This window comes from Octopus bimaculoides, chromosome 5, assembly GCF_046866305.1.
Source record: "Octopus bimaculoides isolate indiv1 chromosome 5, ASM4686630v1, whole genome shotgun sequence".
Lineage (NCBI taxonomy): Eukaryota > Metazoa > Mollusca > Cephalopoda > Octopoda > Octopodidae > Octopus > Octopus bimaculoides.
In genome coordinates this window covers 95,903,302-95,918,982 of record NC_142932.1, presented here as the reverse complement: position 1 = coordinate 95,918,982, position 15,681 = coordinate 95,903,302, and the positions used below count along the sequence as shown (strand labels likewise).

The 15,681-nt window shown below is 38.8% G+C and overlaps 1 protein-coding gene across 1 annotated transcript in view; it reads left to right on the top strand.

Annotated features, from left to right (window-relative positions):
* Window positions 1-15,681, top strand: part of LOC106874549 (hemicentin-1-like) — a 136,207-nt gene that overhangs the window by 6,641 nt on the left and 113,885 nt on the right. The window contains exons 2-3 of the mRNA XM_089352716.1: window positions 6,565-6,622; window positions 9,547-9,828. Of these exons, the coding sequence (XP_089208842.1) occupies window positions 6,568-6,622; window positions 9,547-9,828 (337 nt within the window). The 5' untranslated portion in view covers window positions 6,565-6,567. The remainder of the gene's footprint in view (window positions 1-6,564; window positions 6,623-9,546; window positions 9,829-15,681) is intronic.

Sequence of the window (15,681 nt, the reverse complement as noted above, 5' to 3'; positions counted from 1 at the left end):
TGTCAGAAGGGAAGCTAGGCGACAGGTTTATTTAGCCAGAGGGGAAGCAGATGAGAAAAAATTTGCCAATGTTATGCGCCGTGAGGAAAAAAGACTAGAGGTATTTCGTGTTGCAAGACAGTGTGTGAAAGCGAATCGTGATGTCGTGGGAGAGAAATGTGTTCGCATGGATGATGGTACATTTGCACTAAACGAGGCTGCAAAGAAAGAGGTTTGGAGACGCCACTACGAAAGATTGCTCAATAAAGAGAATAAATGAGAGAAAGAGAGTCTGCCGAATGTCGGCCCAACAGAGGAACCAGCTATCCGAGTTGACAGTACCATGGTAGATAAAGCAATCAAGAGTATGAAGACAGGGAAAGCCCCTGGCCCATCAGGAATCACTGCAGAGATGCTCAAAATATCTGGCAGTGTCGGCTATAGCCTAGTCACCCGTATCGTTAACCAGGTGATACATGAATGAGTCATACCCAATGACTGGTGTAGCAGCACCATAGTCAACTGCTACAAAGGTAAAGGTGACGCTTTAGATACAAATAATTACAGAGGTATCAAGTTGTAAGATCAGGTAATTAAAGGCACGGAGAGGGTCATAGCCCAACTAATTAGGGAGCGAGTCAGTTTAGATGAGATGCAGTTTGGGTTCGTGCCAGGTAAAAGCACCACTGATGCCATGTTTCTGGTAAGACAGCTGCAGGAGAAATACCTAGCCAAGGATAAACCCCTGTACCTGGCTTTCGTTGACATGGAGAAAGCCTTTGACAGGGTACCCCGATCCCTTATCTGGTGGTCAATGAGGAAATTAGGGATAGAAGAATGGTTAGTGAGAGCTGTGCGAGCCATATACAGAGACGCTGTCAGTAAGGTGAGGGTTGACAATGAGTACAGTGAAGAATTCCGGGTTGAGGTAGGGGTCCACCAAGGTTCTGTCCTCAGCTCCCTCCTATTTATCATAGTCCTCCAGGCGATAACAGAAGAATTCAAGACAGGATGCCCCTGGGAGCTCCTCTATGCTGATGACCTTGCACTAATTGCTGAGTCACTATCAGAACTAGAGGAGAAGTTTCAGGTGTGGAAGCAAGGACTAGAATAGAAGGGCCTTAGAGTCGACCTAGCTAAAACCAAAGTCCTAAAAAGTAGGAAGGTAGAAAAAACACAAACCCCTTCAGGTAGATGGTCCTGCTCAATCTGTAGAAAAGGAGTAGGTAGAAACTCTATAAGATGTACCCAGTGCAAGCTATGGACACATAAGAGGTGCAGCAATATCAAAGGAAGGTTAACTAGGAAGTTAGTTTTTGTATGTGGCAGATGTTCAAGAGCAATAAACACTGCAAATGTGCAGAAAACAACTTCTGCCACATTCCAGGGAGAAAAACTAGATGTAGTTGATAGCTTCCGCTATCTAGGTGACCAACTTAGTAGTGGGGGAGGGTGTGCTGAAAGTGTAGCTGCTAGAATAAGAATAGCCTGGGCAAAGTTCAGAGAGCTCTTACCTCTGCTGCTGACAAAGGGTCTCTCTCTCAGAGTAAAAGGCAGACTGCATGACGCATGTGTATGAACAGCCATGCTACGTGGCAGTGAAACATGGGCCGTGACTGCTGAGGACATGCGTAAGCTCGCAAGAAATGAAGCCAGTATGCTCCAATGGATGTGTAATGTCAGTGTGCATATTCGATAAAGTGTAAGTACCTTGAGAGAAAAGTTGAACCTAAGAAGCATCAGTTGTGGTGTGCAAGGGAGACGATTGCGCTGGTATGGTCACATGGCGAGAATGGATGAGGATAGCTGAGTGAAAAGTGCCACACTCTACCGGTTGAGGGAACCTGTGGAAGAGGCAGGCCCAGGAAGACCTGGGATGAGGTGGTGAAGCACGACCTCCGAACATTAGGCCTCACCGAGGCAATGACTAGTGACCGAGACTTTTGGAAATATGCTGTGCGTGAGAAGACCCGGCAAGCCAAGTGAGACCAAAATCCAAGGCCTCTGCGAGGGATGTAGCCAGCCCACTTATGCGTACCTTTCCTTCATTGGACACTAAACTCTGCTTGCGAAGACCTGTTGAGGCAAGTCAAATCAAAATCGAACTAAATTCGACGACTGGTACCCATGCCAACGTCTCCTTCATTGGACACTAAACTCGGCTTGCGAAAACCTGTTGGGGCATGCGAAAGCGAAATCGTGAGTGCACCACCGTTCGAGCGTGATCATTACCAGCGTCGCCTTCCTGGCACTTGTACCAGTGGCACGTGAAAATACATTCAAGCAAGATCGTTGCCAGTACCGCTGGACCGGCTCCTGTGCAGTTGGCACGTAAAATACACCACTTTGAGCATGGCCGTTGCCAGTACCGCCTGACTGGCCTTCGTGCTGGTGGCATGTAAAAGCACCCACTACACTCTCGGAGTGGTTGGCGTTAGGAAGGGCATCCAACTGTAGAAACTCTGCCAAATCAGATTGGAGCCTGGTGTAGCCATCTAGTTCACCAGTCCTCAGTCAAATCGTTCAACCCATTCTAGCATGGAAAGCGGACGTTAAACGATGATGATGATGATATATATATATATATATATATATATATAGATATATGTAAATTTTACTATTGTGTCTGGGGAGAGTCATTCTTTTTGGTGCCTTATAATTTAACACACGCACCGGTAAAATTTCCTCTTATTTATTTTTTATTTTTCTAAAATTTTCGTTGTCTTGCAACCTTTTCAATAGTTTTGACTCTGTCCGTTACGCACACTGCGTTCCTTTTTGTTTGTTTGTGTGCATGTGTGTGCATTAGTGTGTGTGTGCATATGTATCTGTCTGTGTGTACATTTGTATGTATATCTTCTGCATATTCATGTGTTTGTATGTACATGTTTGTATGTTTTATGTATGCGCGCGCGCACCTCTGTCTCCTTGTGTGTGTGTGTGTGTGTGTGTGTGCGTGTTTTGCAACTATGTACCGTGTTTGTATGTATGGATGTGCATCTCCATATGTGTCCTTGTGTGAAGTAAAGTGTATGTGTATATATGGTCATGTGTTTCAGTCTTCATTTGTGTATGTGTGCTTGTTTGTTCATATAACCTATGTAACTATGTTGATCTGTTTACTTTCATATCCATATGCTTACATACACGTGCATATACATATATATATATTCATACACCCACCCACACATACATACATCTATCTACATTTTTCATTTATGTTTTATGTAGTGTTTTTGGCACCGAAACACTTTCAAACTTCGTATACTTGTATATTTTGTGTTATAGAACAGATAAAAAATTTTGTATTCGAAGTTATTTCATGTTAAAAATTGTCTTATTTCGATAATTTCAACCAATCACTGACGTCTATTCAGTTGAATACAGTTACTGCTGTGGCGGTGTATATGGTATTAATCCCCGTTAGTTCTGACATTTCCGATTAACTAGACTGTTCGTAAACACGTGTGTTGCTTATGTTTTCAATTAGCGAAAAATTGTTACAAACACAGATACGCACAGCGTAATTTATTATATAAACAATATATGCGTATAAATTACCATTTTTCTGTAATTTTGTCTGCTTCAAAAGAAAACAAACCAAAAAAAAACCGGATGAAATATGTCAACAGGGAATAACAGTTTTGTCACCGGCAAAAAAATTATTGTTTACAAAACAGCAGTAACCGTATTCAGCTGAATAGACGTCAGTGATTGGTTGAAATTACAGAAATACGACAACTTTAACATGAAATAACTTGCGATGTACAATTTTTTGTTAAGAAGGCTAAGAGAAAAAGTTGTTTTATATGACACATTCTACCAGTGTCCCAAGTTTGAAAGTGTTTCGTTAAGAAAACAAGTGTTGCCCGTCAAACCAAAAAGATCCTGTAAATGAATACATGTGCGCGCGCGCAAATTAGTTCATGCGCGCACGCAAATTAGTTCATGCACGCACGCAAATTAGTTCATGCGCGCACGCACGCTCTTTTAACGGCTGAAATGGCTGAATATATATCAAAAATACCCTTTTTTTGTAAACAAATATAATTAAACAAAGTAAATAATTTTTTTAAAAACAAAGTAAATAATTTTTTTTTAAACAAAGTAAATAATTTTTTTTGAACAAAGTAAATAATTTTTTTTTAAACAAATTAAATAATTTTTTTTTAAACAAAGTAAATAATTTTTTTAAAATTAAATTTTTTTTTCTAAACAACGTTAATAAATAAAAAAACAAATCGACACACTACCTGCAAATTATACCTTTTTTTTGTAAACAAATGTAATAATTAAACAAAGTAAATAATTTTTTTTTAAACAAAGTAAATAACTTTTTTTTAAACAAAGTAAATAATTTTTTTTCTAAACAACGTAAATAAATAAAAAAAAACAAATCGACACATTACCTATTTTTGTTAACTTCTAAACAACGTAAAAAACCCCCCAAAAAACAAATCAAATAAAAATAACACACTACGCGCACATGTATACATTTGCATACGCGCACTCGCACGCGCGCGCACGCGTACTTGTTATAGGATCGACTACTCACGACTAGCTAGCGCGGGTGCGCGTTGGGACCACTCTTCTGTAGTAGTACCCGGAGCTCTTCATCAGAAATATAGAAAAAGTCCACAGAAAGGAAGACGGAGAAAGAAAATCGCCAACGATACACACGTGGTCACATATTGAAATGACTGGAAGGGAAAGGGTGAAGAAAAAGTTCTAAAACAGGAGAGTGCAAGAGAAGAAGGTATATGTGTGGGTATGTGCGTGCAAGTCTGTGTCTGTGTGTGTAATGATAGCACGTGTATGTGCATGTGTGTGTGCGTGTATGTATATGTTGTGTGTGTGTTTTGTGTGCAGTGTATGTGTGTGTGAACGAGGGGTTGTATGGGGAGGTATATGTACGTTTGTTTTGCGCGTGTATGCGTATGCGTGTGTATGTGTATGTGCGTGTGTATGTGTATGTGCGTGTGTATGTGTGTGCGTGTGTATGTGTGTGTATGCGGTTGTGTATACGTGTTTGTGTGGGGTTGTGAGTGTTAGGTGTGTGCGCATGTGTATGTGCATGTGCGTTTATATGTGTATGCGTATGTGTATGTGTGTGTATGTACATGTAATATGAGTTTGTGTATGCGTGTGTGCGTGGGGCTGTGTGTGGCGTTTGTGTAAAGGTATATGTGCGTTCCTGTGTGTATGTGCATGCGTGTGCTTACGTGCGTGTATGTGCGTGTGTGTTTGTGCCCATGTGTGTACGTTTATGTGTGCGTGCGTGCGTGTATATAGGTGTGTGGGTCTGTGCGTGCGTGGGGTTGTGTGGGTTAGGTATGTGTGCATTCTTGTGAGTGTGCGTTTGTGTACGTGTGTGTGTGTGTGTGCGTTTGTGTACGTGTGTGTGTGTGTGTGCACGCGTGTATGTGTGTGCGCGTGGGTGTATGTGGGTGGGTGTGCGTGTGTATGCGCGTGCGCATATATATATGCATACATATATATATATACATACATGTATATATATATATATATATACATACATATATGTCTACACACATACACACACACGCATGCATACACACAAACACGCACGCACACACACGCACGCACGCACGCACACACACACACACACACACACACACACACACACACACACACACACACACACAGAGTCAGTGATACCTTGCAGTACGAGTTAAATTCGTTCCATGATCTGACAGAGCTTGTTTTACGACTTGCTCGTTCACAATTCAATTTTCCCATTTACCAGGAATGTGTTTAATATGCAAATTGCTCTATCCAGTGATGTCGCACTGCTAAACATATTGAGTATTTAACCTTTTTGTTACTGTATTTATTTTAAGATGCTCTGTGTTTCTTTCAATTACTTTAAATATAACAAAAAATTTAGTAAAATAACTTAGTTATCATTAAGCTAGTGTTAGGAACATAAATTGTGACTAAGGTTTGGTGGAAAATTTTAATTCAAAACTTATGAAAACAAGACATTTGTACTCAGAGCCAGTTTCAGCCAGGTTAGTAATGAAAGGGCTAAACAATGTGTTCATGGACAGTTGATGGGTTGGATTTGATACTGATGAAAGAGCAGTAACCCTTGAAATATGCATATACACCCAATACCTGTTTTTTCTATCTTCAATTGCATTGTTTACACACATGTATTTGTTTACAAAATATCAGAACTTGTAGTAATGGCTCTGAGTTCTTTAGAAAATCTATAAAATTAAAATGTTTTACTTGGATACTCTGAGGCATTTTAGAGAGAGGGTGTAATAGAAGATACTTCAAGTATTAACTCTTTGTTGTATTTTGTTTTCCTCTGCATTTTTCTGATTTCCTGTGTCTAGTATTTTATTATTTATCCTCTATACTGCTCTATCTTATATACTTGCTCTTCATAATTTCACCATGATAAAACTTGTTGTTAAGTGTGTTCCTGTTTTTGCAAAGACAAGTTCCTATGATTAATGTCAAATTATTTTATACATTGTATTATTTTGCATCATGGACTTCATGCTCCTTATTTGTAAAAATCGTTTCTATCAATATTCATCCTTTTCTTTGTAGATAATGGAATTCAGTCTGTTACATTTGAAATATTTGTTAATTGTACAATGCTTTTGTGGTAAGTAACAGTATGTTTCTGATATAAACACTTGTTTTCAGAATTTTCAGTCATCATATACGAGGGGGTACCCAAAAAACCCAGAATTTTGCAGTGTTATTTTATTCACTTGGTTTTATATGTTTACACTTTTATCGCATCTCCTTCAAAGTATTCTCCATTTGAAGCAATGCATCAGTTCAGATGCATTTTCTACTGTTCAAGCAGTGCTGGAACTCTTGCGAAGTGATGCCTTTTAACGCCTTTGTCATTTTTTCTTCACCTCTTTCACATCTGCACATTCTGTAGCACAAGCTTTTGTCGCTAGTGATGACCTTTGAAGAAAAGATCTGGATCAATTTCCATCTATTCTTTCAGTTCACGGCACACATTCAGTTGTAATTGCTTTTGATCTTCTGTGAGCAAGTGAAACTCTTTTCATCCACAAAATTCATTGACAGGAACTCTAGGATACACCAATCATATCAACATGTCTGTCCATTGTTCAGTGACAGTCCTCCAATAATGTTTACATTCGTTTGTTAGTCTCCAAGCGACAAGTGACCATTCCTAAAGTGTGGAAACCACTCATAAACTTGTGTTTTGCTCATAGCATCATCCTTGTAAGTTGTTTGAAGCATTACAACTGTTTCAGCTACCATATTCCCCAGTCAAAAACAGAATTTCACAAAAGTCAATGAACAGGGGAGAAGCCCTGCAACACAAAGATGCACCATGTGGCAGTACAACCTCTCTAGATGATGCCAGTCAGCAGACTGATGTCTTAGGACTGCATCAAGTGGCGGAAGCCCAAACTACAACAGGTTTGTCCTACAGAGAATGTTTCCAGTTACTTTTGGGTACCCCCTCATATTTTTGTATCCACTGATAGATTGTAGAATTTAATCATAAAAAACTTTTGTTTAATCCTAAGGCCAGCACTGATCAAGCAGAATTATGTTTATAGGTATTGCATATGTGGGTATCTCGTACTATTCTTCCAGCTGCTGTGTGTATGCGCAGACATGGCTAGGTGCAAGCTGTGTGGTAAGGAGCCTGGTTCTCAATCATATGGTTTCAAGTTCAGTCTCACTCCATGAAACTTTGGATGAGAGTCTTCTACAATAGTCTCTGAACAACCAAAGCCTTCTGAGTGGATCTGGCAGACAGAAACAATACCATGATGATAGCACTGACAACAGCTCCAACAACACCAGGTCTTAGTTTGTTTACATCCCTGAATCTTAGCAGTTTGATATAAGAGACTGATAAAATAAATACCAGGCATTTAAAAAAAAAGCACTGGGGTTGATTCATTCAGCTAAAACCTCTCAAGAAGGTCCTCCAGCATGGATGCAGACCAATGACAGAACCAAGTAAAAACACACATACACAGACACAGAGGCACACACACACACACACACACACACACACACACACACACACACACACACACACACACACACACACACACACACACACACATACACACAGGTATATATGAATGTGGGTATTTGTGTGAGTTAATATTCTCATCTTGCCTTCACGTGTTTTCACTTCCTGGCTATAAACAATGACTCTGCTGATGGTGTTGTTTGCTGGTAGTCCACTGCAAAAGCATGACTAGACATCTTAAATCATTGTGCAATCTTTGAGAAGAAAAGGCTCATTCATATGCACTGTTTATTTCCAGTTCTCTGTGTAGACATTCCCCAAAAAGATTATTACCTCGCCTGGAAACAAGTGGGCGTTAGTGGCAAAGAGGACATCCAGCCATAGAAAAAGTTGACTCGTACAAGCAGGCAAAAGTAAATGTTAAAATGAAGATAATGACAACGATGATGGTGATGGCAAGAACGATGAGGGTGATGATGATATATTCTGCTGAATATAGAATTTGTAAAGAGTGAGAGTAAAGCAAAATGTAGAAAAAAACATGAAAAATATATTAAAACTTTCCATACAAATGTTATAATGGAAAAGGATGTTTAGGAAAATTAAGTTGACTACTAGATTCTTGATGTCATTAGTTTATGAACGATCATTACTATGATTAACTATATCAATAATGACTATTACTGAAATATCTTTCAAATTCTCAAAACTTCATTTTTTTCATTAATTCTGCAATTAATGTTGTCATAGTTATCAATCTTATAGCTCTATTGTTTGAAAACTCTGGTTGTAGGAAAAATAAAAATGCAGTGATGTAATTATCTCTAGTTCATTTCTATTGTTGATGTCTTAAGTTTTATCTTATATATTAGCGAAGTGAGGACTGAAAATATAGTCTTAGAAAGTTCTAATTATGTCAGTAAATATTTCAATTTCTAATATCAGTGTTAATTCTTGGTAATGGTAAAAAAATTACAAACCTTTTAATATTTTAATTATCTTTCTCATCATTCAATCCACTGCTAGTCTTCATTCAGATTTTGCCCTTTTAAATATATTAAATAAAATCTTTCAAATTTTAAAAACTAAATGTGGATACAAATGCAGATATCACAGAAAACTGAATGAAATGTTAGTGACTAACTGTACTGAGAGTATTTAGATAAAGTCCAGGAATCAAATACCTTCTTACTATTATTCCTCGTGATCACAAGATACCATTATACTATTTAAGTCATTGGCAGCAAGCTGATGCCTTAGGTATCATCTATGATATATAGATATGATTCCTACTTGGTTCCCAAATTTTATACTCTTTGAAATATCCTCTGTAACTCTATTTACAATTAATTCTTAATAATACATAAAAAGGAACTTTTCAATCAATCCTCATAATTTTGATTTATTTTAAATTGTTGTTCTTCCATTAGAAAAATCACATCTTGGAATAACAAAGTAGTAATTAAATGATATATATATATATATATATATATATACATATATATATATGTGTATGTGTGTTTTATATTTTATATTTTCATTTCCTTCAGTTTCTCTTCGAACAATTGATGATGATGTGAAATTTGTCAGGAAAAATCAACCAGTAACTTTTGAATGTCCTATTGCAAAACAAGAAATTTTCAAGTGGCAAATTGGATTTAAAAAAATTGAAAATTCTACATGGTCACCTGTTAAAACTAAAGAGTTTGAAGCAAATGTGCTTTCTGGGGAAGTCAACATCTTAAACATCACACTTCTTTCAAATAGTGATTTAAAATTTAGTTGTCAGAGCACTAACGAGAAGATAATATTTGAAGCAATACCATTATTCAGTAAGTACCAAATATAAATCATTTGTATGTATTTTCCTATTATCTATTATGATCATGAACATAACATATTTCTCTAAACACTAACTGTGAGTTTCAGTCAATTCATAAAATCTGATAGCTGTAACAAATACTGCCAATAATATTTTAATGCTTATGACCTTCTTCCTTACATCATCATCATCATCATCATCGTTTAACGTCCGCTTTCCATGCTAGCATGGGTTGGACGATTTGACTGAGGACTGGTGAAACCGGATGGCAACACCAGGCTCCAGTCTGATTTGGCAGAGTTTCTACAGCTGGATGCCCTTCCTAACGCCAACCACTCAGAGAGTGTAGTGGGTGCTTTTACGTGTCACCCGCACGAAAACGGCCACGCTCGAAATGGTGTCTTTTATGTGCCACCCGCACAAGCCAGTCCAGGGGCACTGGCAACGATCTCGCTCGAAAATCCTACAGGAGCCAGTCAGGCGGTACTGGCAACGGCCATGCTCAAAATGGTGCATCTCATGTGCCACCCACACAAGAACCAGTCCAGGGGCACTGGCAACGATCTTACTTGGCTTGCCGGGTCTTCTCACGCACAGCCCATTTCCAAAGGTCTCGGTCCATAGTCATCGCCTCGGTGAGGCCCAATGTACGAAGGTCTTGCCTCACCACCTCAGCCCAGGTCTTCCTGGGCCTACCTCTTCCACGGGTTCCCTCAACTGTTAGGGTGTGGCACTTTTTCACGCAGCTATCCTCCTCCATTCTCACCACATGTCCATACCAGCGCAATCGTCTCTCTTGCACGCCACAACTGATGCTTCTAATGTTCAGCTTTTCTCTCAAGATACTTACACTCTGACGGGTATTCACATTGACATTACACATCCAACGGAGCATACTGGCTTCATTCCTTGCGAGCTTACGTATGTCCTCAGCAGTTACAGCCCATGTTTCACTGCCATGTAGCATGGTTGTTCGTACGCATGCGTCATACAGTCTGCCTTTTACTCTGAGTGAGAGTCCCTTTGTCGCCAGCAGGGGTAAGAGCTCTCTAAACTTTGCCCAGGCTATTCTTATTCTAGCAGCTACACTTTCAGCGCACCCACCCCCACTACTAATTTGGTCGCCCAGATAGCGGAAGCTATCGACTACCTCTAGTTTTTCACCCTGGAATGAGATAGAAGTTGTTTCCTGTTTGTTTGCAGTCTTTATTGCACCTGAACATCTGCCACAAACAAAAACTAACTTGCTAGTTAACCTGCCTTTGATGTTGCTGCACCTCTTATGTGTCCATAGCTTGCACCGGGTACATCTTATAGAGTTACTACCTACTCCTTTTCTACATACTGAGCAGGGCCATCTACCTGAAGGGGTTTGTGTTTTATCTACCTTCCTACTTATTAGGATTTTGGTTTTAGCTAGGTTGACTCTAAGGCCCTTCAATTCTAGACCTTGCTTCCACACCTGAAACTTCTCCTCTAGTTCTGATAGTGACTCCGCAATTAGGGCAAGGTCATCAGCATAGAGGAGCTCCCAGGGGCAACCTGTCTTGAACTCCTCTGTGATTGCCTGGAGGACTATGGTAAATAATAGGGGGCTGAGGACGGAACCTTGGTGGACCCCTACCTCTACCCGGAATCATTCCAATATTATTGAAATAGCAATATTATGGTTGAGATTATATGTTTGATTTGTAGAAGGGAGACTTAGTTGCTAGCGTAAATTGTTCTTGGTTTAATGAAATGAACAAAATTAATAATTGTCCTAAAAATCTGAGAAATGTTATTGTTATTAGAAATGAACATTCTTTTAATGCATTAACCTCATCTTTAGAGTGTATACCGGTTGGATTTCTGATTGTTGTCAGAAATATTCTTGAATATGCACTCACAAACACACATGTATATCCTCATTGTCGTTGTCATCATCATCATCATCTGTCTGTTTTCCATGCTGGATGGATTGACAGGAGCTGGCATGGATGGAAGTTATACCATGCTTCATTGTCTGTTTTGGCTCAGTCTCTACAGCTGAATTTCATTTTGTAGATAAATATTTACCTACAAAATGAAACTTGAAATTTTGAAAAAATATTGTGTGGTGTGTCAGTATATATCTATGCATGTCACTAATCTTTCTTTCTTTCTTTTTACAATAAATTCCAATATAATCATAATCTACACACTCTGAAAGGCATTAGCAGAAGATATGCAAGAATAACAGTTTTTCTGAAAGTTGTAGAAACAAAGATGACACACATGAATTTTCCAAAGCTCTCCTCACTATCCCTATAAAAATATTTTCATAAAAATTCTTATGTTATTGGAATCTGTACCATATGCAAAACCTAGTCCAGTTTTGAACACTTCACCCCCACCGGCTACTGTATATCATTGCACATGTGTTACCAGAAGTTCATAATATACTTGTACTTTTTAAATCATGTCAAGATATACATATGTATATATATATATATATATATATATATATATATATATATATATATATATATATATATATATATACAGGATGACAATTCTCCGCAGTGATGTGCATAAATATAAACTTGTTACCAGTTCAAATATGCCTGAGGTATATTTGAAACCATAAGAAAGTCATTCACTGTATCTTGTCATGGAAAAAATTTCTTGCTGTAGACAAATAGGTGTAAATACAGTGAGTCAGCTCATGGTACACATGGACATATGCACGCACACACGCACATACGCACCCACACACATGCACCCACACACATGCACACAAACACATGCATGCATGTGTGTGCATGTAAATATAGATATATATATTTGCATATTTATGTATATGACAAAGTGTAAGCATCTTAAGAGGAGAATTGGGCATAAGATGCATCAGATGTGGTGTGCAACAGAGAAGACTGTTCTGGTATGGTCATGTGACACATATGGACAAGGACAGCTGTGCACAGAAGAGCTGATCTCTAACTATGGAGGGTACCTATGGCAGAGGTAGACCTAGGAAGACATGAGATGAGTTGGGGAAGCATGATCTTCAAATGTTGGGTCTCACAGAGATGATAACAAATGGTCAAGACATTTGGTAATTTGCTGTACTTGAGAAGACCTATCAAGCAAAGTGAAATCACAGTTGTGGCCAGCAACACATAGAAGGTGTCCATGGAGTAGTTGGTATTAGGAAGGGCATCCAACCATATAAACCAAGCCAAATCAGACTGGTTATGTGTATGTATGTATGTGTGTATATGGGTACACATATACATACATATGTGTGTGTTTTGATCCCGGTCCATTTGTGTAAGACCAGTGCACTGGACATTTTGCAAACGAGCTTATGCAAATAAATCGTAGTTCCCACATAGTTAAATGGGCTTACATGACTTCTTGTAAGACCATTTAGCCATGAAGGGACTAAAATTTATTTGCATAGGGTCAGTGCACAATGTCCAGTGTATATTTAAGACATAGTTTCTGCTAATATCATTCCTTTTGCTCGTTTGCTGTTCATGAAACAACAGCTCTTGTATCAACAGCTATTCTTCTTCTTTTTATTCAAATGTTACTTAGTCAATGTCTTTAATTTCCTCCTTCATATTCAGTATCTTGATTTCCAGCTTCTTTTCTCATTGTATAATGTTTATACGATAAATTTGCTGATTAAAATGTACCTGTGTATTAATATGGTATTAATAATTAATGATAATAATAGGTAAATATTACTTCTTCTTGTAAGCTCATGTAGCTATGTGGAGACTAAGATTTGTTTGTGTAGGGTCTGTGCACAGTGTGCATTTTTGCACACCCACTATGAGCCTCCACAATTTAAATTTATTTGTACATGAACTTTTTCACCTGGCAGCTAATATATTCCTGTGCTGTGTGTGGGGAATGCATATTTTTCTTACTTTCCTCTTGGTCCCATTATACCTTCATGCAGGCATCCAGTCAAAGGCATCACATATGTAACATATGGTATAATTATAAATTGAGTAAATTTTAGCTATTTCTCAGCCTTAATCAATTTTCGAACCTTTTTGGGTTCTCATCAGAGATGTCTACACCATTCTGACAGTCTCCAGAGAAACAAGCAGCCAAACTGTTTATATATACTCAACAAATGCAGCAGGTCCCTAATCTGCATACTGAAAGGGCTATACCAGCAGCCTGTCAATGGGGGTCTTAATCCACACAGTATCAAGGTATGATATAATAGATATGTAACATATATAATTATAAACAGAGCAAATTTTAGCTATTTCTCTGCTAAACTGTCCTGTGTAGCCATCCTATCCTCTCTTGCTGGTCAACCTACATGCCCTATTCTCATACTCTCTTCATTTCTTGTTGGCTCTTGCTCTGGATGTTGCAGGGGATGGAGGAAATTGTAATTCATTGTAATTCACTGAATAAACTCTGTACCAAAGCTCTATGCTAGCTGGCAAGCATTTTTGCAGATCTTCTTCTCAGGTGGTGACCAAAGTTCCATGACTGCCTTCCCACTGTCACTCCCAAGTGCACAATTTCTGGGCCACTACCATCAACATTGGCACAATGAAAAGAAGGTAGGAGGGGGGGATTATTGAAATGCTGGAGCAATGCCATGTTGATGTGTGCGGTGTGCAAGAAGCAAGCGAGATTCCTCAACAAAGGCAAAGAGATTCAAATTTTTTTTGGGTAGGCAGAAGTGATGGAGTGAGTGGCATAGGGATATTGTTAACAGAAAAATAAGTAGACAAGGTAACTGAGATAGTGAGGGTATGTGATAGTAAGCTGAGACTTATAGATAAATTAGCAGTTTCATTTATCTCTGCCTACGCTCCTCAGTCTAGGCTGGCTGATGAGCAGAAGGACCAATTTTATGAGGCTCTTTTGCAGACTACTTCAACAAATGACTGAGACTTTGTTATTGTGGTTATTTCTTCAATGGACATGTTGGATGGAATTCCCATGGATTCCAAGGAGTGTGTGGTGTCTATGGCTTTGGACCTAGGAACGAGGAGGGAACAAGACTGCTGGAGTTTTGTGATGCAAATTATCTCATGATCTGTACCACCATTTCCAGAAAACCAGCCAGTTAGCCAGCCATCTAATCATTTATCAGTCTGAGGTGAGGGGGGGCATATAAGCCAGATTGACTACCTCCTCACTAGGCAATGAGATAGACAGATGCTTGCAAATACAAAATGTTTTCCGAAAAGTGTACAACCCAACATAGATTACTAGTTAGAAACTTCAGAATTAGAGCTATAAAGGCTTGGAGAAATAAACCAATCTGGAAAAGAAGAGTATAGAAGCTCAAAGACCCAGCAAACAGACAGAAATTCAGAGATTTCCTAATGGAAGCTTCTGACAAAAGAGTAGAAGAGTTGGAAATATATAGCTTAGAGGACAATTGGAAGTTCTTGTGGAACAATTTACTAAGGGCTACAGATGAATTGTGTAGTTGCTGCAAAGTCCCAGCTAGGCCAAGGGTAATACGGTGGTAGAACAAGAAGGTAGCAAAGAATTATATCAGGTAGCCAGAAGGGCAGCTAAGTGTCAGGTTTGCATAGCAAATGGAAAAACAGAAGGTAAGAGATTTGCAAATGTTCTACAGCATGATGATCAGAGGCGTGATGTGTTGAGAACTGCAAAGCAATGTATCAGAGAGAATAGAGATGTGGCAGGTGAGAAATGTGTGCGAATAGATAATGGTATGCTTGTACTTAGTGACTCAGAGAAGAAAGATGCATGGAAGTGTCACTATGAAAGATTACAAAATGTGGAAAATGAATGGGAGAAGGAGAATCTTTCAAATATCGAACCAATTGAGGGACCAGTCATCAGAGTTGACAGCAGTGTAACAGATAAGGCAATCAAGGATATGAAG